The sequence below is a fragment of the Pezoporus occidentalis genome, unplaced genomic scaffold (assembly GCF_034315485.1).
Source record: "Pezoporus occidentalis ecotype Australia unplaced genomic scaffold, CSIRO_AGI_Poc_V1 ctg190, whole genome shotgun sequence".
Taxonomy (NCBI): Eukaryota; Metazoa; Chordata; class Aves; order Psittaciformes; family Psittacidae; genus Pezoporus; species Pezoporus occidentalis.
In genome coordinates, this window is record NW_026913749.1 from 1331105 (window position 1) to 1358971 (window position 27867).

At 48.7% G+C, this 27867-nt stretch overlaps 1 protein-coding gene and 3 long non-coding RNA genes across 6 annotated transcripts in view; 2 read left to right on the top strand and 2 right to left on the bottom strand.

Annotated features, from left to right (window-relative positions):
• MAP2K6 (mitogen-activated protein kinase kinase 6) overlaps positions 1-22052 on the bottom strand; it is a 54642-nt gene extending 32590 nt beyond the window's left edge. Inside the window, exon 1 of one of the 3 annotated variants that reach the window (XM_062616918.1) lies at positions 21936-22052. In XM_062616918.1, coding sequence (XP_062472902.1) covers positions 21936-21942 — 7 coding nt within the window. In that variant the 5' untranslated portion in view covers positions 21943-22052. The remainder of the gene's footprint in view (positions 1-21935) is intronic. The other 2 variants (XM_062616917.1, XM_062616916.1) reach the window with 2 other exon arrangements.
• The window catches only part of LOC134162728 (uncharacterized), a 225833-nt gene extending 198613 nt beyond the window's left edge, over positions 1-27220 (bottom strand). The window contains exon 1 of the long non-coding RNA XR_009964429.1: positions 26978-27220. This is a non-coding gene — a long non-coding RNA (uncharacterized LOC134162728). The remainder of the gene's footprint in view (positions 1-26977) is intronic.
• LOC134162724 (uncharacterized) lies at positions 13669-16261 on the top strand. The gene is made up of 3 exons (XR_009964422.1): positions 13669-13915; positions 14493-14572; positions 15731-16261. It is a non-coding gene; the product is annotated as an uncharacterized LOC134162724 (long non-coding RNA).
• Positions 17027-22273, top strand: LOC134162726 (uncharacterized). Its single transcript, XR_009964423.1, has 2 exons — positions 17027-20075; positions 20150-22273. It is a non-coding gene; the product is annotated as an uncharacterized LOC134162726 (long non-coding RNA).
• Positions 27221-27867: the final 647 nt, after the last annotated feature.

Below are 27867 nucleotides of genomic sequence, written 5' to 3' on the forward strand. Positions count from 1 at the left end.
CTGGTCCCCAAAAAAGGCACAAGCATCTAATTTAGGCATTAAACATTTTTAACCTAACAATTTATATCAATTACAGTCTTTCTTTTAAGCATCAGTTTTACCCTCTATTCCTAACACTCTCAAACTTTACCTACACGTGTTTGAGTTTGTTTTTCCTCTTGACACAAACTCATGCCAATAGGTGTCTGTGCACCCCAGTGCTGGAGGGATGCTAGTTCAAAGTGCAGGCACCCAGAACTGAAAATGACCTTTCCAAAGCAATTAGTCAATTCAGATGGACAATTCTTTCTCTTCCCAATCTTTCCTTTTTGCCTTGTCTGCTCCAAAAGACAGGATCTTTTAGAAAAGAGTCATTCCAGGATGAGACAGGCGGCAGCAACCCAGCTGATACCTCGTGGGAAAAGCATTTATTGCAAGCCATGGTGCACACTCGCTGTTGGGATCAGAAATCAACAGAGCTGCAAATTTAGGAAAGAAAAGGAAATAAGAAAAGACAATTCTCTGCTCCAAGGAGCTTCCAGTCCAACACAACAAAAGGCAAATAAAAGAAGGAAGGTCACCCAGAATCATACAGAATAGGTCTTGGTTTTCCCAAGAGGTAAAAGCTGGTCTGTAAGGAAGTAAGTGATGCTCTCAGAACAAGTGGAGGCATTTCTATTTAGCAGAGATGTTATTTGCCCCTTTTCCTTCTGGTTTTCTCACTTATACTACAAAGGTCTCTAGCAGGCACAACAGAGAAGCAGGCTCTGCTGTGCCACATGCTCCAGATACCCTTTCCCAAGCCGTGCCAATGTACATCGGACCTGACAGGATGCTAAATGGGTACCGGTGTTCTTGATGTTGTCATGTTTTGGCTAAAAATGGAACCTCAAAAACACAGGTCTTGCAGTGCAGGCAGACAAAACCCCTGTTTCTCTGGGAAGGCCCAAGTCTGCCATCCCAGTGACATCCCTGTCTCCAACAACCTGCCTGCATTCTCTCGCAGTTCAAGCAAACAAGACAACCACGGGCACAAGAAAGCAGTAGCTCCATCCTGATTTTGGACATGGAAATCAATACACAGAGATTTACTGACTTGCCCATGCAAGCAGGAGCTGCCTCTTTAGCTCCAGAGCTGCATTCCCATTAACACTCACCAGCCATCTCCTGACATACATCCACACTACCACAATGACATTCACACAGCAACCAAAATCAGAAGACAAACAAGTGAGGATTTCCTCTGTTCTTGCCTTTTGACTTTTTTTTTCCTTTATGGATTCGCTTGCGCGATCCCATGCGCTGCACCTGAACCTCAGGAACCTGCTCTCAGCAACGGGAACATGAAAACAAACCTACTGGAAACAAACCTAAGTTGAACGTGAACCAGAGCCGGTTGCACAAGCATCCAACGCTCCCATGGGTCACGAGCAGTGTCAGCAGAAGGAGCAGGGAGCAAAACACCAAACCCAAATAAATGTTAAAAGCCTTCCTCCTCCTGGCGAAACAGAGCCTGCACTTTGGGGAGTTTATTTTCCTTGCCTCTTCTTCACGGATTACAATATTTTGAAACTCTGCCATTTTTTTGAGGCACAATCTGTTCGCGTCTTCCAGTTGCCAAGACACAGACACAGTTTAACGCTCTTTGGGGTTTTCTTCTCAACAAAGAAGAAAGCAACAACAGCAGCAAGGATAAATCATGGATCTCATGACGGCACCAGAAGGGATTGCAAATGGGAATTTCCACAGCCAGGACTCTCACCAGCAGCTCCTGTGGGATAAGCACTGCAGGGCAATGCGGGCACCTCCGCACCGGCTCACCACATGGGTATTTAATGTAAGTCTTGGAATGTGATCAGGCAATTTCATGCCTCTCATCTGGATCTGGTGAACTGTTGGAGCTCCTTTTATTACAACGTGCAAAAACCTTGACTTTTGGTCCCTCCAAACCTTCTGGGGACAGTGTCTGCAAGTGTCTTACAGGAGCATCCACAATCCTGGACATGGCACTGCCTTACAACCAGAAGCATGCAGCAGTGCTCAGCATCACTCTACATCAGGGTGCAGGAGCCGGGGTCCCCCCTTGCCCCACCTCCATGGGTCCAGGTCACACGTGCTTGAGGGAGCTTGAGGGAACTCTTCCCCAAAGGCAAACAGTGATGCTTAGAGGCCTTTTTATCTCTAAGAAAAACCCATAATTGGAAGCCCCAAGATAAGTTCTCTTCAGTATTAACTGCCAAGCAAGCACCTCGCTGTCAAAATAACATCCCCCAGTTTACCATAGCAGACACTGGCTTTGAAAGATGACGCTGTGTTAAATTGCAGTTTGCAGAGAAAGTCATCTGTACAGGAGCTCAGGATGTGGAGGCAGCTTAATAACATACAAAATTGGATGTTACCTGTTCCATCCACCAGAAAACCAGTATTTTCCACAGTGTTTCTATGAATCATTATTATTATTTTTAGCCTTGTTTCCTGAAGAAAATCACCACGTGCGTGCTCCTTGTGGCAAGTGTAAATCCACTGGCCAATTTCAGCCCTTTCTGACGAAGAAATTGAGCTTTTGGAGATTGCAAAGCTGATAAAAATAGGTGTTTAAATAAAGAAGTCCCCAGCTCAAAGGAGGCTGAAGCACAGAAGGAACCCATGGCACACACCAGGCATCCACGTTCAAGATGTGCAGAAGCCGTGTGTGTCTCATACACCAAAATAACAACACAAGACTCAAACCTAAACCAGATAGGGTCTGAGCATCAGTGCAGGGGGTTCACTGTAACTCCTTGGGATTTACAATAAGGAAAACCCCAATGACCTATCATACAAAGCATGATGTCTAAACGTGGCTCCTTTTGCACAAGGTTTGCTATCCTGGTTGATCAACAGATGGGATTGTACATCTGTTCTCCAGCATCCAAAAAGTCTTTCTAATAGCAAAGCAATTACCCACAGAGAATACTGAACTGACTGTGATAGAGATGTTGCCACCTTTAAAAACCCTCTATGCTTTCTTGGCACTGATGAGGACAGCAGGGACACCAGGAGTTACCTGCAGCACCACCACAGCCTGCCCCATGCATGGGCATAAGCTCATCAGCCCGAGAAAGTCAATGCTGAGAACAAAGTGAGGTCTGAAAGCAGAACTGTAACAGGAGAAAGAAAACCTGACTTAATGAAAACACATTAAACACTTCCCTGTGAAGGTCTTAAACCCAGTTCCTGAGGGAGGGGGGGAAAGTTTAACTTCCAATGGACTTGTTAACCTTTTCCCACCAGCACTGACAGAGCACGCATGGAGATTAATGTTGCTTAGCCCATTCCAATTAGGGCAGCGTTAAATATCGATACTGAAAATTGACACTTCAAAGTTTCCCACCAGAAGGGTAGGAAGCGTAACAGAGAATAACAAAGAAAGGGAAGACAGAGGAATTCACTGCCCACATACGCTGTAACACAAACCTTCACTTCTGAAGGAAAATCCCATTCCCCAGTCTCCAGACTTCTCATTGCAGTCAAAAACTTCTTATGATATAATCCAAAGTAAATGGTTCCTTGCCACAAAAAGCTCCTATTTCCATCAAAGGATATTAACCAGTTCTGTCATTACCACACTTTATTATTAAAGCTGTGTTCAGTAGCCATATAGCAACAATTTCTTTCAAATAAGGCTTTTTAGCATATAATTTCACAGGTGGAAAAGCCTCTTTCTCCCACTTTTGTAAGAGACAAAAGTGTCTGGTTATTACTCCTGCCTTTCCTAAGGATTTCTTGTCTCATATCTTGAAAGGTTTCGAAAGCCAAATGATCTGCTCTTCCCCTATCAGCTGTACTCAACTCCACCTGGAGCAACTGCTGCTGTAGAAGATGTAGAAAGCTCCTATTTAACATCAGTTTCACACAGGATCACCAAAGAGGGGGAATAAAAGTATTTTTTATCAAGTATTAAAGAGCATCTCACAGGTTTATTATTTATGCTTGCAAATTATTAAAGGTGAAGGCACACAGAGTGGTTACAGCTGATACAAACCCATCTTAACAGACATGAGAGTTCAAGGGCGGGTGAAGGACTTGCCCATCACCTTGGTTCCTCAGTGATCTGCCCCAGCAACAGCTTGTCCTCAAGGTGAAAAGCCTTTAATTCTGCCCAGATGAGTCTCCACCAAGGAACTCCACAAGGATGCCCCAGCCAAGCCTAAGAGCAGGAAGGCCGGGTGCATTCCTGGTGTCCCCACAGTCAAATACTCACTACCTCTAGACTAAACAACAGCCACCGAGCAAAGACACTCGGGATTCCCTGCCAAACTGCTGTGCTCAGTATTCTAATCCATGCAGATAACAAAGTGTATTTTAAATGAGGGAGTCGGAGGGAGAAGCCATGCTGCCCGGCCTCCACTCCAGCTGAAACAGGAATCAAGTCAAAGAGAGCACAAACGGGTGTAAACTCATGGACTAGACACTTCTGGTGGTTTCAGTAGTACAAGTGCATCTTCCCAGAGGCCGCTTTCCATGTGCCCTTCCATGGGTTGCTGCCGCATCTCCACAGCCGTGACCACAGTCCTGCATCACCACTGCCTTCTTGCCATGGGCTTCAGCAGTGTGAAAGCCTTAGAGCTTTGCCATACAGGCAGTCAAAGTATGGAATCAGATCATGCCTTTTCGATGTAAATGCCTTTGGGACAGATCTGCAGGTGATGAGGAGGCTGTGGTTCATGACAGTGATTTGGTGGCTAGGGTGGGAAGTTCTCTCAGCACTTTTGCCTCCATGGTTGGGTTTGCTGGTCTTGGTAACCCTTTGGTAAAGCTGCATAAAACCACGTTGTGCAATGCTCGAAGCAGGGTGCCAGTGACAGTGTGGCTCAGCTGCACCCACCATCCAGTCTGTAAATGCAGAGCTTTAGCTAAGCCTTGGAGAAAACCAAAAGCTAGGTGTTTATGTAGGCACAGTGACGTGGAAGTGGCCCTGAAAAATCTCTTTTCCAACCCCTTATTAAACCACAGAAGAATAACTTAATGTGCAATAGATTCTTAAAACCTGCTGAAGTTTCAACCAAAGGCCAAGGGAAGAGATGAAGTGGATATTGTGCTTTATTTACCTCTTTGAAACACAATTCATCTGCTCTCTCCTTAGCCCTGTCAATAACAGTGGCAAAGCACCACTGGCTGCTCTTCCATCGCTGCCATGAGCATCAGCTGGAGGCAAATAGAGATGCTGTGATTAGGAACATGGTGCGTCCTCTGTGCAGGACAGGGACGCTCCTGCACGTCCTTTATCTGTGTCTGCTCTCATGGTTGTTTGTAATAACTCCTTGGAAACAGCAAACTTGAAATCTGTTTCCTTAACAACTCGATTCAGGGCTGCTCGGGAGAAGGGAGCTGCAGGCTGGGGCTTTCTTCCCCTCATGTGGATGCTGCAGAGCTGCCGGCTCATTTGGTGGCCACTGGCACATCCAGGTCTGCACACACCTCACTGCTGCCTGCCCCATCCTTGTGCCTGTGTCCACACTGCAACTCACACCTTTATGTCTCAAGAACTGAAGCATTACCTATTTTTCCTTTTGTTTTCCCCCAGAAGCCACAATTTGGGACAGGAAACGGGAAAGGCAAGAGCACTTTTATGACTGTGATGGATTTTGCCAATGCATACTGGAATCAGGATACACATGAAACACTGCACTCATTGCTGATCTCCACTTGGACATCGAGCCACTGACCTCAAGCCTTTGAGTGCAACCCTCCAGCCAATTCCTTATCCACTTGTCTCCTTTCTGGCTCTGACTGACGGCTGAGACACACTGCACTGAGTGAGGAGAACCTGCTCCTAAAAACACCTTGCAAAGACTTAACCAGCCAACACATTGCCCCACATGCAGCCAAATTTGCTTTGGCAAAGAGGAGCTGACCTCAGGGCCACAGCCCAGAGGCAGGTACTTTCTTTCCTCAAAGTCAGCATAAGGAATGAAAGTACAGAGACAGAAAACCCCAGCGCTTCCATCTGGAAAACCAACAGTAGGAAACCCTGGAACACCAGCACAACTCATGAGCAGATGATGCTGCATTCATCTTCAGTTAGGGGATGATGCTGCATTCATCTTCAGTTAGGGGATGATGCTGCATTCATCTTCAGTTAGGGGATGATGCTGCATTCATCTTCAGTTAGGGGATGATGCTGCATTCATCTTCAGTTAGGGGATGATGCTGCATTCACCTTCAGTTAAGGGATGATGCTGCATTCATCTTCAGTTAGGGGATGATGCTGCATTCATCTTCAGTTAGGGGATGATGCTGCATTCACCTTCAGTTAAGGGATGATGCTGCATTCATCTTCAGTTTCAACTCCCAAGGCTCATGAAGATAAGAACATAGCATGACACAGCCTGGGCGCAGTTCACTCAGTGACCTGGATAGTCCCAAACTCCTTGCCAACACCATCAGCACCCACACTGCAATGCTGGAACTGTAACTACTCTCCTGCCCCAGGGTTTCTCTGTCGCAGGGCTCAACTCGCTCCCCTGACTCAATCCTGCAACCTGCAATAAACCCAGGAGAGGCCCCAGTCCAGAGGAGCAAAGCTTTTGCAAGGAGCGACTGAGGTGTGCCCGATGAACCGTGCGGCAGAGGTTGTGCAACGCCTGCTTGGATCACACCGGGGTTATTTGTGTCCCAGGGGCTGTCTGTGCTGCAAGAGCCAGTTGTGTTTCCTGACGTAGCTCAGCTCTGCCGAGGCACAAACACGACACAGACAAAGCTCTTCAGCAAGGTAAAATCACAAGGTCAGCCCTTGGTGCCTGCCTCAATAGCAGCCTCCAGCAGGAGACAGCTCGGTGGTGGAAGCTCTGAACAGCACAAGAACAGAAGAAGGTGTAGCAGAAAAGCTTTGCAATGGGGACTCCAGCAGCGTAATATCTGGATCCTGCTGTGCAGAAGCATACAGAAATGTCACCAAACTGTGCAAATATCAGAACCCATTTACCCGCCTTTCAATAAGCTCTGTATTTCTGTAATTCAATTTTGAAGGTAATTTCCTGGTTCAGGCTAATCTCTCTTACTCTGCCCATTTTCTTCTTCACACATCCTGCAGAAGGGCTGCAGGCTGCCGTGTTTATTCGTGTCAACACAGAAACCAAGGGGGATGCAATTTCTCCTTATCTCTGTGCACGTTTTGGCTATGTGAGTCTGTTTGTCGCCCTGATAACAGAGCATCTCTGCATTTTAGAAGAGTTAAGACCTCCTGAGAGTGAAGCGGAAGAGACACTTTGATAGAGATTAGACACAAGATCCTGTGCTAAGACATGCACTGAACACAGGGACGCTGGGAAAGGGGCAGGGAGCTGATGCAGGGCAATTCTTTACCTTCCTGTAAACCCCCCACTAAACAAAACAAAACTGAGCCCCCCCTGCAGCCCTAGTCCATAGCAGCTTGCAGGGAGCACTGCAGTAATCACAGAATCAGAGACTGGTTTGGTTTGGAAGGGACCTTAAAGCTCATCTAGCTCCAACCCTTTGCCAGGGGTGAGCTGAAGCAAGCTTCCACTGCGTTTTGTGGGACACCAACACCCAACACCAGTTTGCTGATGAAGACTGGTGCTCTGATAGAGGGGTGATACCACACGGCTGCACAGGAGAGGGTATGAAGGTTTAGGATGACCTTTTGTGTCGCTGAGCTGTTTCACAAGCTCCCACACTGGCTTGGACTTTCCCATTGCCAGGACCCTGGACTCCACTTCCCCCCTGGTCTCTGCCTCGATGCGTTCCCTGCTCCCCATTCCAGTGCTAGCTTGCAGGAACACCAGCACAAAAGGAAATGGTGTCTTCAGCACCCATTTTCACACTCACAGACACATGCTCCCTTCTGATTACTAACAGTTCAGAGAAAACAGGGAGGTGACAACAAACAGCCTTTCAGATAACACCCCTTCCCAGCCCAGAAACAGCATCACTCCCAGTCTGAGCAAGGGAACAGCCCAGGGGCACCCACCATGTCCCTACTGCACTGGTGCCAGGACCACATTGACATCTGCAGATGTGACAAGGCAAGGCACATCCCTCACCTGCCATCCTGCACTGCTGAGGCAGCCTTTGCATTAACCAGCCTTTCTTCACAAAACAGATGCAATGCAAAACAGCCCTAAATCCGTCGTGCTTTAGGTGCTAACGTAAGTGGGAGATGGCAGATAACAGCCTCTGCCTGGCTTGCAGCACAGGGCACAGGAGACTTTAATATTAAAGCCCCTGTTACAACACTTTGGCTGAACTCATCTGGCGTGTGCATCCAGCTGCTTGGATGGCCTGGGGGAAAGGGCACAGCTCCTCCCAAGCACCAGCACCTCTGTGCAAGCAGTGGCAACATCACCCAGCAGGAAAGGCACTGGTTGCACCAGAGCTGGGAGCATCCGCTGCCAGGGAATTCCACCCAGGCTGGGGCTCAGCTGTCCCGACCTGACCCCAGCTCTCCAGGGATCACCTCCCTGTGCTGGATGCAATGGAAATGTTCAGTTCCCTGCTGATTCACCACAACCGCAACACCAGGGACACTGTGGTCCATGGGATAAAGAGGGGAGAGAAGGGACCATGCACAGGGATGTGCATGCTGTGGTTTCAGCAATAACAACCCCGTCCGTGGCCATACGCAGGTTAATAATAGAATCATAGAATATCTGGAGTTGGAAGGGACCCATGAGGATCTCATTGAGTCCAACTCCGAAGTTGCACAAGCCTTGTTTGTGTGTGTTATGTCCCTTCTGCTCAGCACAATGCTGCCACATTGCACAGGGACACAAGGCAACACAGGCTCACAACAACCATCCTGCTCCCCTTGGCACCTGAGGGTATTAGCCTGAACTCATGGAGGTGGTTCAAGCTAAGGATGGGAGAGCAGGCTTGTGAGACATCCCTGACACCCTTTAGCTGCAAGGAGCCACCAAGTCTGTGCCTTGATGCTCCGGACATACTGGATCCTCCAGAGACTCCTATGGAAGCACGTGCATAAAACCACAAAATGCAGAATTCAACAGCTTGCCAACACATGCCTCCATCTGCAAAAGTCTAACAGAAATCCTACAGGGACCAAAGCCTCTTCCCTCTCCTTACCTTGCTTTACCTTGACTATTTTTCCACCCATCAACTTAATTTCATGGGAGTGCTCAACTCTTCTCATCACGCACAGAGAAAAACCACTTCCACTGCTCCCATCACACCGCCTCCAATGGCCTCAAATCCTGCAATCACTCACGCTGCCCAACATGAGGCTGTGAAAGCCAAAGGCAGCCCTAATGCCTCAGGGAAATCTTATTAGTGTCCAAAAAGGACTTTGCTTTCTGCTGATGAGCAAGCTGCATCCCTCGCCGGGCTCCTGCACCTTCAGCATTCAGGTTGCTGCATCCTCCCGTTGCCCTGCGGTGGTGCCAAAGATCCCACGGAGCAACAGAGGACATTTGGAGCCTCGTGGGCTGTCCCCTTGCCCCTGTTATCAGGAGAAATCACAGCAGCAGAGCTCCAGGCAGGCGGGCACAGGGGCAGTCACTCCAGTCACCAGCACATCATTTCCCTCTGCCAAGGTCCGCTGGCTCCGCTGCTTCCCCATCCCAGAGCCTGTTTTCATTGCTGCTTATCTCAAATTTGGAAATCCACAGGAACTGCTGTTTGAATCCAACCCTCGTGGGGATTGTTTTCATGGGGGGACTTTGCATTTAGTCGCTGCTTTGTTTTCAAGCTGTCTGCTTGCAGTGGGAGTTTGCTGGAACCAAAACTGGAGAAAAGCTCTTGGAATTCACCCAGGGAACAAAAGGGCTCTTGTGCAGGAGGATTTGGAGGACTCGGCTGCTTCCATTGCTGCTACCTTTATCTCTATTCCTCCCTGCCAAAAATTACCTGCAGTGCTGCTGGAGGTGGGATGCTGCCTGTGCAGGGGGATGGACAGGTAGGAGGGCAGACACCTTCACAGGGAGAAGGATGAAGGGCTTCCCAAATGTTCATGCATAGTGGTGTGCAAGGCTTATCACAGCCTTTCAGCCAAGCCTTGTGCTCCCTGCCCTGGTTTTGCCCCTTGCATAGGGTGGGCTCTGCTCCTCAGTGCATGCAGCAGCACCCTTATACACCTCCCAAGGGTGCCATGCTGGTGGGTGCTTCCATGAGGTGATGCAGCCCTGTGGATAAGGGGATGAAGCTCCAGCAACCGATGTGTGAGCAGGGATGCTGCTGAGCATCACTCCAGGTACTCCATTTGCTCTGGTTTACTTCCCCTTATCCAGCAAGATTCCACCTCAAAACACCAGTGAGTGACCACACGCAGCTACAGGGCGCTGAGCAACTTCCCATACAAATACCTAGCAGTTAGCAGCAAATCTGCTCTATCCAGCATAAAAGCAGGGGCCCTACCTGCAGGATTTGCCTTAAATCCACAAGCCTAGCTATAAACACTTCTACACTTCCTAAACGCACTGCTCCCTGGAAAACATGACACAGTGAAGGAGCATCCATCCCTCCCCAGTGCTCTGCAGAGCCTCAAAACCCAGCTTTCTTAGGGCAGTAAGATCCCCTCTCCATCAGACACCCTGTGGGTGCCTTTTTTGCTCAAGGTCTCCCTCCAGTTTCTATTTTGCTTTAACGTGGTCAGAATTTTCCCCCAGCAGATTCCTGCGAGGTGCTTTTAAAGAAGCATCACAGAGCTTCACTCCCCCTAATAAACCAGATCAGCTTCTGCATCTGTTCCCACGCCGAGGGGTGACAGGTCCGTGCATCCAGCAAAGCGGGCGAGAGGCAGCTCCAGCCCCGTGCATCCCGAGCCAGGGCCTCTTGGAGCTGTCAGATGTGCTGCCAGCCTGGAGAAATGCAAATTGCTTTGGAAAAGGAAGGTGACATTCCCACCCGCGTGCTGACTGCTGCTGCGCTGCACGCTCAGATCCCGGCCTGTGGCTCCAGCTATGAAGGTGCTTATGTCTTGATGGTACTCACACTTAAGCACGTGCTTACTGTGAGCACAGGTTCCTATTAAGGCTGTATCAAGCGGCAGGCTGAGCAGGAAGCTGTGCAGCAAGGCTGTGCCCAGTCTGTTGTCTTAGCCTTTGCAATAGCTGCAGGCTTCAGCCATACCCACCAAAAGGGACAATCTGCACACAGGCACTGGTGGATGTCCCTCTGTAATTGGTGGTGTCCCCTCATCATCACCTTCCCAAGATGCTGACCCATAGCATCCACTTGCAAAGCTCCATAGATTCATAGAATCAACAAGGTTGGAAAAGACCTTTAAGACCATCAAGTCCAACCATTACCCCAGCACTGCCAAGTCCACCACTAACCCATGTCACTAGGGCCTTACACACGTGGTTTGTGAACACTTCCCAGTGCTGAGGCTCATTCACAATGAGTCAGGAGGCTTAAACATAGGAAAAGCAGGACCTTCCCAGACCAGAGGGTGTGATGGGGCACGAAGGACTCCCTTGAGGAGCTCAGCAAAGCATCCCCGGGAAGAGATGCACAGTTACTTGTCCTTAGCACTGAACCACTGATCCCCACGTGCTAATGCAGCCCCACTTCTCTGCAGAAAAACTTTTGCTCGCTGAGCAGGATCGCACCCAGTGCCTGTCTTGGTGTCATCACCCTCACAGCAGGACAGAATAAAATCTAATCAATACCACGGGGCAATCTGAGGTCTTGTTTCTGTGCTCCAGGCAGCCGCAGGAGGCTCATTTTACCCAGCACAGATTTGATTTGCTCAGCATATTGTAAATGTTGGACATTTAAACTCCATCGTTATCAGCCATCTACAACTGCTGATGCACTGCACATAAAGCTTGGGTTTATAATTTTCTGCTCATGAATAAAGCCACCTTAGGACAAAATGAGCAATTTATGTTCCGCAGAGAGAAAACTGCCCATTGATTTGGTCATTTTGCAGTTATACAGTATCAATAACTTTTACAGCCAAACGGGAACAGAGGAATGTGCCACAAGCCATTGCTTTAGCAAATATCCTCACCCTCTGCAGAAGGTCCCTGATGGGGACTCTGAGGGCTACATCAATCCCCATGGTTTGGCATCCACTGTGTTCCTATGGGGAAAACAGCACCTCAGGGCTATAAACAGTGTCAGAGTTGTATGAGACACCTCCAGCCTGAATTGCTGCTCTCCAGTCCCCAAGTTGTGCTGTTCTTTGGCAGCTGGCAACTGCTTGTTTCAACTGAAAGTGTCCAACAGAGGTTAATTTTAGGACCACTTTCCTCTTCAGAGGTGCAAATAACACTCAGAAGGATTTCAAATCAACGCCTCATCTCTTCCCAGCGATATGATGCTCACGCTCCGTCCTTTGCCCTTCTAATTCCCTGCCTGCATTAGAAGAACACCACAGCACTGGCATGGAAGGGGAAGATCTCTTTCCTTGCTTAACACCTTGTCATGGGGCATTTTGGTAAAGGTTCAGCCAAATATTGCGACTGAGTTTTCAACACAGTCAAGACTTTGCCCAATCTGCCTTTGTGCTACCCCGTCAGACAGCTCCCTTGTTTTGATAGAAGAGCTTATTTTTGTGCCTGCATTATTAAAAACGGCATTTGACAGCTCTGGCCAGTGTAGATGGGAGGAACTAACTCCTGCTCCCTCTGCTGGCAATGCCTCACCTAAAATGTGCAGGTCCTACTTTAAAAACACACAGGGAATCTATCCACAGCGAGAAGCCAAAGGCAACTGCAGGGAAACCAAAGCCAGGTCCCCAGCACTGAAGCAAGGCAGGAGGCTCCAATGGAACAACCACCCTCCCGTTTGCACTGTCAGCAACAACAGCAGCAGCTCCAAGATACCCCCAGCAGCAAGAGCTGGAGCTGCTCCATCACCACTACAGCAGCAGCAAGTCCATCTGACCACGAACATCAAGTCTTGGTCCTGCAACCACTTCAGGTTCTATCTTTGCACTAAAAGAAGGCTCAAAGCCTTGCACGCAGGGTGCTGGGCAGCTCATGGGGGTCCAAGGGAAGCTCTTTCAAGTTCAAAGAGCTTTTAGCCACAGGTCAGAGAGCATGAATTACAGCTCTCCTTCCAGACACCTGCCAGGTGGCTTGTATGCCATGCAATAAAGCAATGAGGCTGTGAAGGAAATCAGCCTTTCCTCAGTTTTTATCATGCAATTTTATAGTAGTTTGGAAAACACATTGAATAAACGCATTATGGTGCCGTGCTGGGGCAGAAAACAGGTTTTACCCCATAAAGTGTCCCTTACACAACCGGACGCCTATGTTTTCCATCCGCACGTGTCCACGTGGATCAAACCCCATCAGGTTACACCTCTCCACCCAGCCTTCTAAATCAGGAGCTGTACATACAAAACCCCCTTTATAAGCCTTTCTGTCAAAGCCTCCATAGAACTCCCTGTGTGAGGTTCAGGACTGTAGTGTCAGTTATACACACACACACACGCTCACAAATCCAGTGCTGCTTTCCGAGTTGCAAGAACAGATAAGCAGAAACGGGATCAAAAGAGCTCAAGAAAAAGCAGGGTGCTATAGATCATCTACACAGATCCACCACGTCCACCCTACTTAGCAACCAGGACAAAATACATCCCCAACCTTGTAAATTCTTGTGTGTGTGCTCAAACCCCAAGCACATTCAGTCCCACTGACTCCTGCAAAAGGACTCCTATGCTCCAAGTTTAGCACGTGCACAAGTTGCTTCAAGATCAGAGCAAAATAAAACCCCTATTTAGCTTCCCTTTGAAGGGGAAAAAAAGAAGATTCCTCAGACCCCACTCATCCAAATGAGGGCCCTGCTTGGCTACAGCTGCTCTGCATCGGCTCTGATTCAATCTCCCAGATTGCTCCTTGTGTTTCAGCTGCAGCAATGCCTTTTTAAAGCAAGCTCCTGGAAAATGAGCCTCCCCCTTTTGCAGGAGGTGCTGGCCACAGAGATGCTTGCACAGGATGAGCCCTAAATGCCTGTGCCACAAGGTAAAGTAAATGCTTGTTGACGCTGGAAGCGCTGGCATTGTTCTGAGGTCTGCGCAGGAAGAGCGAGAGGAGGAATGCTCTCCTATTGCAGGAAGCTGTTCCAGCCTCTTATCAGACATAAAGCTTCTGATTCCTTGCGGGGGAAGTACCAAATGTTTTTGAGGGGAAGGAAAAAAAGAAGGGAAAAAATAAATCGCATGCTTGGCTCTAAAGGAAGCTGCCTTAATGGCATGAATGAAACCCAAGGCGTGCTATGTGGGAGCTTGCTGCGCTAAATAGCTTAGGTGGCTACAAGCAGGAGCGTGTTGCCCTACTGTCACCCCATAGAAGCCTGGGGATGGGCAACCCAAAGGTCCTTCTCTCTGGCAGCCAATTCAGCCTTTCTTGTCTCCAAACACCAGCTTACTATGAACCACCTCTGAATGCCGTGTCTGTGTCACCCTCCCCAGCTGCCAGGGACTATTTTGGGCTCTCCCTCCAGTTCAGATGCTGCTCCGTCAGGGGCTATTTCCCGATGTCCTTTCACGCACTGCACTGATCTGCTCTTTTGGTTAATCTGTAAAACTGGTGCTTCCTTGGCAGGAATTCAGGTTCTCCATCGAGATGCTCCAAGTTTTAGTGGCAATGAGCAAATCACTGGTGTCCTTGGGAAACATAAGGACGTCGGAGCCTATGTAAATGGCCTTTATGTTTCTTCTAGAGGGTGTCTCCCAAAGGACAACTCTGACACATAGAATGGCTCTCTGGTTACATAAGTACCTGTATATACAATGGATATATAATGGCTGTCATGGCTTACTGCACAGATATCTGAGTAAACCTCAGTTTTAAGTCTGTTCACCCCATTACCAGACTTTGTGCTCCATTTGAGCCAAGCACTTCTGGTCTCCAGCCTGGCTCCTCCTGATTGGTTATTAGGGGATTGTGGCTCCCATCTCTTACAGTTAAAAAGCAGAAAACCCTTTGCAACAGGTTGAAAAACAACAGTATCTAGAGCATTGCCTTTCTTCTCCTTTAATAGGCTACTCTGTCAACCCTCTGCTTGTTAAATGAGAGAAAAATCTGTGGGCATGCAGTGAAGGTCAATCTTGTGGTTTTTGAAAGCATTTAATTAGGACAGTTAAGTACTGAGGTCTGCTTGGGAGTGAGCTTCTCCATTAAGCATCTGCATCCTTCTGTCTGCAGAAGCCAGCCTGCAAAAGGGGGCTGCAGGTTAAGGCTCCATGTCCAAACCTTCAGTGGTGTTTGACCTTAGGATGAAAACTGTTGCGGATTGCGTGTCCCGTCGCTAGCTCCAAAACCTGCATGGCATGATCCTGCATGGATCTCTTTTAACAGCACAGAGTCCCAGCTGGCCAGATCCTGGCCTCCTTGTGCAGGGGCTGGGGTGACCCCCTGCACCCTCAGGGACCCATCAGGGCTGCTAAAAGCCCTGTGCTGTGGCTTGTACTCCTCCTGAGGCATTTCTTGCTGAGTGCTGAGGCTCAGTGCTTAAACAAAGCTGCTTAAGACGTAGCTTTGCCCAAAGGGGGTTTGGCATTTTGATGATAGCATGTAAAACCCTGTCTTCCCCTTCATCTCACTGGAAGAAGGGCAGATGTACTTAGCTGCTACAGGTGTTTCACTCCTTGAATGAAGCTACAATAAATGTCACATATCTGGGCTTTAATCCCTGGGCAGTGGCATCGTAAATGCTACAATCACAGGCTGCCACTTCCTTTCTAAAGGGCCACAGCATCAGCTGTTTGAAACAAGAGATCAACTCCAGTCATACAAAGCCAAACTTGGTTTTATTTCTCCATGCTTTCGCAGCACTGGAGACCCTAATTGCAGGCAATTAAAGCAGCCTTAGGAAAAGAAGGGCTGTGTTGAAATCCAAGCTGGAAAGCGTACCTCTAAATGGGTGCCAGTTGCCAGCGCTGGAGAAGTGCCCCCGGAGAAGGAGCTGGTGCTGCACAAACCCTCCCCATAGAGCTGGGGCTAGAAGGACCTTCTCTCCTGTGTCCTGGTTACATGAACACTTCACCTCCTGCATGCAGGCACTTGCATGAGCATGCAAATCCAGCAGGCTCTTACTGGGGCTCCTGCATGTGGGAGATGGGAGATGCTGGGAGCTGATGAGGGCAGATAGAATGGAGCAAGTCCAGGGAAAGAAAGTAATCGATGCTGGGCTTGCCTTTAGAATGCTCCCTCTCCTTTTTTGATGCTGGTGCTCTGTAAAGGTTTGCCTTTGCCAGATGGGGACTTCCATTACTTTAGAGCTGTCAGAACAACAAAAGACTTCTTTGAGTCATTTTCTATATCTGACCTTGAATTACTGGAGCAGCAATAAACATCAAGAGCAATGAGAACACAGAGTGAAGCTGTAATTTTGACATTATAACTTGCTGCTCAAGTGTCAAATAAGCCTTGCTGAAAACACGAATAAGGATCTGACCCCGCTGCAGAATGAAAACAAGCACAAAAGCATGCTGCCTGGGACTTCCACAGCCTAGCAGCCAGACGATGCTCTGAGGCCATTTGGCACTGATAAGCATTGTTTCACTGAGTGCAATTACATATTTCTGTTTAGAAGAAAGATTCTCCATCAAAAGCAGCTCCCAAGCCTCTGCTGATTCAGCCTTCATTAGAGGCCTCTTACTGTGGACACAGTGAAGTGGTGACTCCTGTGCTTAGTTTCTATTGCTGCCTTATCTTTGGCATCTCATCTGCAACTTCTGCTGGGTTTATTTTTTCTCCACTGGTTTCATCTGAGTGCAAGAGAAGTGGATGCTGTTTGGGCTTCAGTTCTTGCAATGGTTTTTGATCTGCCTGGGTGCAGGATAGGAGAATCTAGCCCCGATTACAAAACTCCAAGCTAAGTAGGCTAACAAAACAGCAACTGCAAGAAACTGGATCAGCTTTGCTTTGCTCACTGAGGTTTTCCTGCTCAAACGGGGGGGGGCGGGGGGGAACATGCTTTCTCTTTGCAGTCTTGCTTACAAATCTGAAATTCTATACAAACAAGCCACAGCCATTGCTTCTACAGGAACTTCAGGGGACGGTAGCCTGAGTAGTTCCAACCCCAAAGTACCCTCCTGATGTAGACAGATGCTGCTTTTACCATGCCCATACAAATCCAGAGCGATGGTCAACCTCATCTTTGCTAGCACCAGCAGACCAAGATGCACAAGTGGCTGTTTGGAGCTTCCATAAAGGATGTTCAGCATCTGCCTGCAGCATCTCCAATGTAAAGATGATTCAGAAGTGCTTTAGCACCCCAGAGACTTTCACGGTGGGCTGAACCCTCTAAAACGTTAGCTGGGTATTTGGAATTTCTAGCTTAAAAGGAAGGATAGCTTCAATTTTGGCTTTGAGGCAAAAGCAAGCCCTACAATTGAGAGTCTCAGGCTTCCCCTCTCCAAACTTCTTTCCCCTGAGCAGAAGACACTTTTGCATTGACACTTGCCACCATGCAGAATACAGTGGATCTGAAGACAAAGGCAAACTTTTTGCACAATGAGTACATATGGAAATTGCACTGAACAGCCTTCACTGCTTTGCTACCACAAACCATAATATCTAACGTGGCACCGCTTCAGGGTCCTAGATCTGCTTTCCTGCTAACGTTGCTCTAGCTGATAATGCTCATCTCTTCAACTCTTCCCAGACAGGCCCCAAGGAAGGGAGCAAAGTAACTTCACAGGTAATGAAGCATTTAATTATTTATTAATTACAGCTCTGTCCAGGTCCAAAATGAACAGAACAGTCCTGCAATTTACCTGGCCACTGGAGACTGACTCAACACTATATAATGATGCTGCTGGTGACCATGCTGCCAACTCATACAATGCACTCATCATCACCCAGAATTAAGTGGCCACAGTCAAGGACATGCAGGTGCTCTAGGTTTTACCTCTTTGCCTTACTCAGAACCACTTGTGCCACTCACTGCCATTAGGAAGCTGTGACCTGGGAGATGCAGAGCTTTGTCTTTGGAGCAGGAGGAGACCTGCTATGGGCAGGCTAAGCACTAGACATGCAAGTTCATGGGGTGAAAGCAAGGACCCCATGGGAAAAGGCTGGGAATCATGACTGTGCACAAAGATCAGGGCAGACCCTGCAGTCCTCCAAGTGCGTCACAAGGGAAGGCTGCAAGTGTCTTCCCACTCCTGTGCTATTAAAGCTCCCCTCTTTTCCTTCTGCTTCCAACTTAAAAAAGGGATCTGAGCTTTTGTCAGATGTGTTTTTAAATCCTTTTCCAAGAGGCTTCTATAGGTGCTGTTATGGCTCTTTTCAGCAAGAGAAAATGGACAAGTGACATCAAATGTATGTATTATTTTGGGGGAAAAAAGGCAACTTTTTAGTCATCTTGTATACCTGCAACCACAGAACACAGGATTTGCAAATCCACCATGTGACTTTGAAGGTAATTGTGTTCCATTAATGCCAATACTCTTGGAGGAATGAAGTGTCTCATCTCTAAATTACTTCTGTGGTTTTAATTGAGTATCATTTGCTTCACCTTAGCAGCTTGTGTATGTGTCAGAGGAGGGAATTCACCCCAAAGGAAGTTCCATTTTTTTGGGTGTCTAAAGTAGCAAATAAGCAACACTCGGTGTGGCAATGAGAAACCTACACTTTTCTTCAGCTGGGAAGAGAAAACAGCTCTTTGCTCCTTTCCTCCTGCAACTTACTGCTTTTATTGCTATAATCACTTCTATGGTTTGAGCTTTCAATGCCTGTGTCTTCCTGTCCATGTCAGGACACAAGAACATGGCACCCTGCAAATGCACCCTGGTTTTTGCACCCCCACTGTCTGGGGTGGAAGGGGTGAGACCTGCAAGCAAATGCCTCCTTAGTGCAATGCAGAGGGAGCAAAGGCATCAGCTAGAGGGGCTTGATGGGGTGTTTTGGTCCCTGCTGTGCAGAGCAGTGATTTGGTTTATATAAGACATCGTTTCTAACACTTTCTACCCCAACCACTTGGTTGATTAACTCATGGTTAATTCCTCCAGCATGGCATTATGTGAGATCTTAAAACCTCTTTATAATCGCTTGTCCCCTCTTAATCCGAAGCAGGTACACAGGCACTTCCACCATGGAAGTGATAAAGGAAAGCAGGGTGAAAAGGTAATTCAACGAGAAAAACCTAAAAGGTTAAAAGTAAATATGCAACTCAGACTGAAATTGGCTGTTTGCTGCTAGACCAGGCTTTGCTGGGCTTGCACCTCACTGGCCATGCCACAGCTTTGCTAACCCTGCTCTGGCAGAGCCTGGCCCGTGCCAAGTGCCTGTGTCATGGGAGTGAGTTAATAGTGAGAAGCCGAGGTGGTGCTGACAAGGCAAACTGCTCATTGCACAACCAACGGAGCCTCGCGCTGCTCATGGGTTAATTTTATACCAGCAAAGACTTGCCACCTACCAAGGATTTAAACAAAAATAACCCCCACTACCATTTAGGCTTTACACTGATTTCACTGAGGCTTCTAGCTGGAAAAAAAAAAAAGCATTTCACATAAAATGTAATATTTAGAATAGGCACAGGGCCTTTGGTCAAAGTCCATAGGGTGCATGTTCAGCCAGCACCACGTGGGACGTGGTTCTCATAATCTCAGTGTCCCTTCCTCAGCTAGAGCACAAAAAACTGTGTTTGAAACAACAAAGTGTAAGATATTAGGAATGAGATCGATGGACAGCGATATTAAATTAAATGTAGCTCACTTCCATGCACTGTTTATGAATTAGTGGTCTAATGGGAAATGCTTCTCCCTTCCCTTATTTCAGTGGAGAAATCTGCATATATGCAGGTTGCTCCGCTGATGCAAGTAAATAACTCCCCCATTACAATGAATTTGGAAGACTCTTGAATACATCTGCTGTCATGAGAGTTCAGATTTATAGCCTCAGACTCTGTTTAACTTGTAATTAATATGGACTTCCGCATTTCTTTTTCCTCTTCCAGAATAATATTCTATTAGTCATGACAGCAAAAAAGTGCCCTATTTGGGCAACGATTCAATTTCTTCTGAGCTCCCATCGACATCAAGTCCCACTTGTCCAGAGCAGGGACTTGATGGAACAAACTGCAGGGACCTGCTGGGGAAATCTTATTTGCTGTGGATTGCTCCATCCAACTAAAAATACCATTCTGCAGCTTCAGAGAGGGGATAAAGGTAGAAATGAGTGAAATGCAGGGATTTGGACCTGCTTGGTGTCTTTCTGACTTGATCTCTGTTTTGTCTTACCGTGTGCATCAGGACATCAGGGTGCAGGGAACATGCCTACACCCTGCAAGCACGATGCTGGAGGCATCTGCTATGGAAAGGGCCAGGATGAAGCTGTTGCTTCCGAACCCCAGGGACTGTTTTATCTCCTGCAGCCCGCACTACGGTTGCATGCAAAGCACATCACCTCCACTTCCCGCATGGCACACGTAGGGTCCAAGGAGCAGTTCTGCCCTCTAACCTAGGTGAGATTCCTTGCAGGGAGCAAGTGTTATCAGAGAATAACCATCCTGGTTGCATGTTCCCCTGACAAGCAGCATTAGGAAAAAAAGCATTAATCTCTGGCAAATCCTGAGCACAACTTTGGAAAGGATTCAAAGCAGGGAGAGGGCTCCGCAGCCCAGCAGCTGGCTAGAGCTCCACACAGTATTTTAGAAAGCTGACGAGGAACCTCCTGTGCAACACATGAAAGCTGATCCTGAAATGCAGATTATGCCTCCCTTAATTCATCCTGAAGAGCGATACCTCTGCTGCAAACCCCTTCCAGAGCGAAACCTCCGCCTGAACAGCTGAACTTGGAAAAGTTATCCGTGCAAGGAATTCAGACTTAGACACCCGTATTGCACAGCGCGGGATGGACGGGAAACGGATTCAAGAATGATGCCATTCATTGAGATCATGTTTTGTGGGTTGGCTACTTGCATTTTCCCCATTTTCCTGGTATGAAGAAGGATGGACAAAGCGAGTGCATGGGATAAGCAGCACCCCAGCAGGGTGGGCTGCACGGCCACCAGCTCAGCTCCCTGCCACCACTGGCTCCATGTGCTGCAGCCATCCCAGCCCGAGGCTTTTGGGGACCCCTAGGAAGAAGCTGCTCCCCTGCCCTACTACGGGTCTTGCAGGGACCCTCCCTCAAGCAGCAGCGGGCATCGCTCAGTTCAACTCTGCATTATCAAACTTCTCTGGCTCTTTCTATTGGAAACTTTTAACAATTCTCTGCTTGGCTGGAACGGATGACTGCAGCAAACCCAAATTAGGAATAAATTATACAACAACTTTACATTTTTCTTACAAAGGAAAACTGTGTGGCAAGAGCTGTGAAAGCACCTCCTTCCCATGGCCTCCCTGCGAGGCTTGTGGAGGAAGGCCACGGGCTCCACAGATGGCTTGGGATTTAAAAACAAAACAGCAAGAAGCAGCCCCGGTCCCAGTTTGGGATCTGCTCTGCTATGCACTGGCTCGCACCCCCCCTGCTCCCCAATATGCATGAGGGCTGCAGAATGCAAGAGCCAAGCTGCAACAGCAAATCCACCCATTTAAAAGAAGCTCCAAAAGCTGCATCTGCTGACATATGGGCATCTATTTCCACAATGAATGGCCGGAGCAACTCCTCCTTAAAAACATCTCCAGCCGGCTCTTGCAGGGACTATTGCATTCCCACTGCATTTTTGCAATATTAAACTCCCCACCTCCTCCCTCCCACCAACCATCACCCCTTCCTTGCAGGACACAAGGCAGAATCACGCCGGATCAGTTCACAAGCAAAGCTCAAAGCTTGCCCACCACGCTGGCAAAAGAAAGCCATCAATGCAAGAAGAAGAAGAATAAATCACTGCCGTCCCCTCCCCAAACGCTAAATAAAGCAGCTCTCAGCGATCTGGTGTTACAAACCTCCGACCAAAAGTTACCAAATATTGAAGGGGGGGGAAGGGGGGGGATCGGTGGAAAATGATCTCAGTCCTGGCACAAGAACAATACTTTCCCATGGAAACATAGAGGTATATATTTAATTCCTTGCTCACTCGCACTCAAGTTTCACCTTTCATCTCCTCCCAGGACTTGTTTCAAAGTTTCATCTCAATGAAACGAGCCCGCAATCCGCACGCACGGCCGCAACCCCGATTTACTCCTCGACACCCTTTTATCTCCTTGCTGACCGGTGCAGGAGGTGGGGGACACGCACACACACACACTCGGTGATCCCGGCTGAAGAATTCCACTAACGCCAAAGCGCAGCTGAACGGCGAACGCAGCCTGCAGGAACTGTGCCTGGGTGGATGTGTGTGTGTGTGTGTGTGTGTGTGTGAGTGCGTGTGCGCACCCGCGCCCAACAGGAAATGCAACGGGGGGAGCCACGGAGAAGCTTCAAACTTCAAATTGCAATTGCATCCCGAGCACAAAACGCATCCATGCATGCGTGCACCTGGCTGCGGGAGTGAGGGCGCTGCTGCCTCGCGGCGCTTCCCTGCCTCCTTCCCGGCCTCTTTTCCTCCTTCCTCCCCGTTACGCTGCCTCTCTGCGGCCCTGCCTCCCTTCCTGTGCCCCTGCCTGTCTGCTCTGCCTGCCTTCCTTTCTGCCTCCCTCCCTCTCTGCCTGCGCGCTGTGCAGTGCGCTCCAGGCACCGTGTAGGCAGCGGGTGCAGTGGCTGCCGCCTGCTCTCCTCCTGCCCCGCGTCTGGGGGAAGGTGGCATCCACCCAGTGCAAATGCAGCCCTTGGGAAGCAGGGAGAGGCTCTGGGGCTGGGGCCGTGGCTGGAAGTGGGTGTGATGGGATGGTGCATCCCGGGCTGTGCAGGAAGCATTGCTCCGTCTCTCCCGCCATGCGGTTGGGTACCGCTGGTGCTGCCGATGTTGGGTGCACACCAAGCTTCCACCGGCGGCCCTGCGCTGGGCATGGGTAGCCCATCATGGCTCCATTCTGTCCCCATTGGCTTTAATTCCAAGGATCTGTTGGAAAGGGGCATCTTGCCTTTGTGCTAATGTGACACCCAGGGTATCACACGTTCTGCATAGCACAGTGGTGCCTGGGCTTAACCAATGCCCCTGGTAACCTTGTATAATAAAAGATATTTTTAATCCTTTTATATCCTTTTCCCCCCACAGGCAGCTGAGATAAAGTGAGTTTGCCCAAGTCTGTTTTCTGAGGTGGTCACCTCGGCCCCTGTGGCATCACGGAGGTTTCCCATGGGAAGAGGTGATGCAGTGACATCCCCCAGGGATAGGGGTGCTGCCTGGATCAGGAGTGCAGCTGTACCTGGGGTGTAGTAGTTGAGTACCCACTTCCATACATAGGAGCTCCACCTCGGGAAAAGCCCCTAAGGAAAGGCAGGCCTTCCTAAAGCTGTGCTTTATGTTAAATACGTATTTTGTTACAGCAACATTGGAAGAACTTACACGGGAAAATGAAAAACCCAAAATCAGAGTGCTAAGAAACATGTGGTGTGGCTGATTTTCACACTCCTCTGTGTCCCTGCCGGCCCCATGGGCTCAGCTCATGCTAGGCTGGCGTTGGGCAGGATTTTGCCCCTTTTATCTGCAAGGACTCAAGTCTGGAGGAGGCTGTACCCCTCCATTAGGGATCTGTTTGTGTTTGGTGTGAGGGAAGTACGTTGCCGCATGTGGTCCTTCCTGCCAAGCTGCAGCTAGATCAAATCCTTACAGCCAAGCGATAAATCCCCCAAATGAAAGGTTTACGATGGAAATGCTGACAACCCCTTCACTAACTCCTTACAAATGGCAGCGTTCAAACTCAGTAGCTATAAGGTAAATGAGCAGCGGTACCAGCAGCCTTCGAGGAGCACTGTAGTGAGCAAGGAGGCCTTGTGTGGGTAAAGACTGTGGCTTTTAATGCTTCTAACAGACTTCTGCTGGTGTGCCCTCTATGCAGGTACAGAGTGAGGGATGTTCCTTTGGTTTTTCATTGGGTGAGAACAAAAGCTTGGTTGTTTTAAGGCATTTTTTTCTATAGAGGATGGAGTCATAGATGCAGGGCAATGTATAGGAATCAGAGAGATGCCTTGTATGAGCTTGTGTCTCCCAGTGCATGGAAGTTAATTCTCTAGGAACATCACTTTAATCATCTGGTGTCAATAAGTAGTGCCACGCCATGTGCATCCCTGTGCAGTCATTTTACAGGAAGTAAATTACCATGTTATGCATGGCTGTGAAATAGAGGAGTCCTGCAAAGTGCTTGAGGAAGCATCTTAAAGGAAGGAGTTACTCCTAGGAGGAATCCAGAGGGCTGAGCAAAGAGATCTGCTTTCTATATCTGGGTCTGGTCATACATTTACCATTAACACTGACCCTATGTAGAACTGGAATCGTATACGTGGTATGGTTTGTTTCTTCCTCTTCCCAGCTTGCTCCCTCATTGCTAAGAGACTATTCTGCTGCAGAGCAATTGGACAAACGTGCTGCGGTTTCAGGGCACTGCTGCAAAAACATCTCCTCTCCGCGTTTGTAAACAGGGGGTTTGCACCAAAATATGCCTTTGTGTTAGACACGGCTCCGTTTCCAGCGTGCGCTTTGATTGCGGCGCTTGGAAGGCGACCCGTGCGTGTCCCGTGGTGGGTTTCTCCAGTAAAAATACAATTAGAGGCTTGGGTTTCAGTGTTTGCACGAAGAGACAATCAACAGGCTGGAAATTAATCCCAGAGCTCTGCCCACAAACAGCAGCGAGCCCGAGGGGTGCAGCTTCTCCAAGCTTCGCTCTTGCAAGGCCATTGTCAGAGGCTCTTTGTGTCTTACACCTCAGTGTTTTCCCCTGGTTCATATCCCTTCACTAAGAATTGTTTGGAGAATCCAGGTGCTGGTGATGTGTGGTTTGTAAATGTGTTTTATATTTGTATATGTTTTAGTCATAGATGGTGTGAAATAGAAGCAAAACTGGCGTCCAAAACACCTTCTACATCCTTGAACAGTAAGACCAGGTCTTGGGGCTCAAATCTTGGTTTTCCCAGTGTGGCAGATGGTGGGAAAGTGCTGTATCTATTGCTCTGATGCTCTTGTGTATTTTGGAAGACAGCCCTGTGCAGGGATGGAGAGGAGTCACAGGGCTCAGGCAGGAGGATCTCTCAAAACCAATATGCTTTGCAAATGGAGAAATCAAGCAGGGCCGACTTGCATGGGGCAGGAGGTGGGACTCTGCAGGACCTCTGCAGAAGAAGCCAGTGGCTATTTCGGTTTCCTTCCATTCCAGTTCCTATTTTTGTTGGATTATGCTGCTTCCAGCCATCGCCTCCCATCATGGGGATGGGAGCTGCGGAGAAGGAAGGGTATTGTGGGGCAAGTGTAGAGAGGCTTCAGCTTGGTCTGTCCTGTGAAAGAGTGTAATGATGGGGTTTAGATACAACAGGCAGGACAATGGTATTTGCAAGTGTGAAACTTCCCATCATTTTTTAGCTGGGGCAGTGGTCAGCCCCCCATAGAGAAGCAGAAGAGAGTGGGGAATGCCAGCCATTTCCCAGTGCTCCCAAGGTGCTGTGGCCTCACAGTACCAAGCTGGAAATGGAAAATAGCAGGAATAAGCACACTAAATGCTGGCAGAGAAGGCAGCAGGCTCTTGGCTACGGAAGGTGAAGGAACTGCAGGAAGTTCTCCAAGACAAGAGGGACCAGCTGGAAAAAGGGATGCCCCTGAGGGGATATGTGGGGAAGGAGCTTGAAGAAAAGCCAAAGCAAACAGCGGGTGCAGATGCTGGGGAGGAGAATGAGGCTTGACAGGAGAGGAGGTGAGAAACAATGAGTCGTCCTGAGCATGAGCCGCTTATGGGAGCAGAGACCATCTGCTCCTCACCAGCCTGAATGGTGCCGAGCAATATCCTGCATTCCTTTGTTCCCGGGGTTAAAGGGAATTCCAGGCTGCCGGCGCTTAAAGCCAAACACAGTCCCTGGGAGTTCAGCCACCTCTTACCTTTTGTCTGAGTTTCCTCCATCTCCTTCTCCTCCAGCGTCTCCTCTCGCAGCCGTTTACTCATAGCACATTCATCCACCTTGGATAAATAGGACATTTATCCGCCTTGGATCGTGGATGGGTGAAAAGCCGAGGAGGATGCTGCAGATCACAGAAGCTACCCAAACTGTGCTGCCCTGCTGCACACAGTGGCACTGTTGGGAAAGTCTGTCTTTGCAGCTTTAAACAGAGAGCTGAGCAATTCAGAGGGGATAATGTGACCCAAGAAGCACATACAGCTCATAAAAGGGGCAGAAGCCAGTAAATGAGAACGACTTTCAACTTAGTGACCTAAGTAATATCCTTTGGTATGGAAGATGGCAATTCCTGCAAGTCACCTGCCCTGCATCCCTCACTCCCTACCTTACACAGGCATTTAGGTTTGGGTCTTTTTCATCTTTGTGGCACTGTTCTGTACTTTGCACTTTGTTTCTTGCTGGTTTTCGCTGAGTCCTTTGTGCCTCTAAGTTCTTTTTGCAGCAAAATGAGTTGCAGGCTCCTGCACGGATGCTTCCTTTGGGAGCACAGCAACAGCAGCATCCTGGCTCCTCACTGCCCATAATCTCTCTGGGGTAGAGCTCTATCCCTCGCTGTGCACAACCACCACCACATGAGTGTTTTTTCTTGAGGTGGTTTATTAAACCTTTATGATGTTTATGTAGCTCTCAGGGTAATGCGATCTGGGGTTAATTACTGGAGCTGCTTTTCTCTGTGAATCCATCTGAAAAGCCTGCGGTAGTCTTTTGTGCTCCTGTTTAATATGGTACAAATTTGGATGCCTCGGTGTAAACACCGGCATCGGGAGGGCTCAGATGCCATAAAGGTGGCCAGGAACCCTGTGTTGCTTTGCAGGGGGTTTGCCTTTGCACAGCAAAAGCTCTGCCTTGGATATGGGTGCCAGATGACTTCTTGGGTATGGATGCACAGAGTGTCCCAACTATCCCGGGGGTTGGAGGAAGATGTGGACCTGCTCAAGTGAGTCCAGATGGGGCCATGGAGATGCTGCGAGGGTTGGAGCATCTCTGCTATGGGGTCAGGCTGAGAGAGCTGGGCTGGTTCAGCCTGGAGAAGAGAAGGCTCCTTAAGGGGAGACCTTAGAGCAGCTCCAGTGCCTAAAGGGGCTGCAGGAAACCTGGAGAGGGGCTTTGGACAAGGGCCTGTAGGGACAGGCCAAGGGGAATGGCTTTAACCTGCCAGAGGGGAGACCGAGATGAGCTCTTAGGCAGAAGCTCTTCCCTGTGAGGGTGCTGAGGCGCTGGCACAGGGTGCCCAGAGAAGCTGTGGCTGCCCCATCCCTGGCAGTGTTCAAGGCCAGGTTGGACACAGGGACTTGGAGCAAGCTGCTCTAGTGGAAGGTGTCCCTGCCCGTGGCAGGGGTTGGAGCTGGAGGAGCTTTAAGGTCTCTTCCAACTCTAATCAGTCAATGAGGAGCTCAGATATTCAGGGCTGATGCCTTCCCAGCAGCCAGGGAGAGGAAGGAGGAGGAGGAGGAGGAATCCACTGCAGAAACGGTTCACTGAGGTTGAGCAGCTCCAAAAGCGCAATTCTGAGAAAAGCAGTGCTAAATAAGGACAGGTAGAGGCCTCTGTCTGGAGGGATATTTGTGTTGGGCTGGCAGCAGGAAGCATAATTTTCTTTCAATGACATGTATACCCAGAGCACACTGCAATACAAAGGCACGGTGCTTTTTCAGAGCAAGAAATTGTATGTCATAATCCGTGCAGCAAAATTCACTGGGAAGGGAGCACAGCTGATGGTGGGCAAGTGTTTGATGGCTGCTGGATCGGGGCAACAGCAGCGCTGATGGAAAATACCTACTTTCTGCCATCTCCCCATTAGCAATGGGCACATTTCCCCCTCCAAACTGCTTTAAAATAGGTCTTTTGGTTCTTTTTCCTCCCTCCAAACTCTGCTGATTTAAAATAGGCATTTTGGTTCTTTTTTCTATCAACACGAAGTATCACTCACGGCCAGAATGAATATCTGTTTGTACTGATGTGGCTGTGATTGTAGTATTCTATA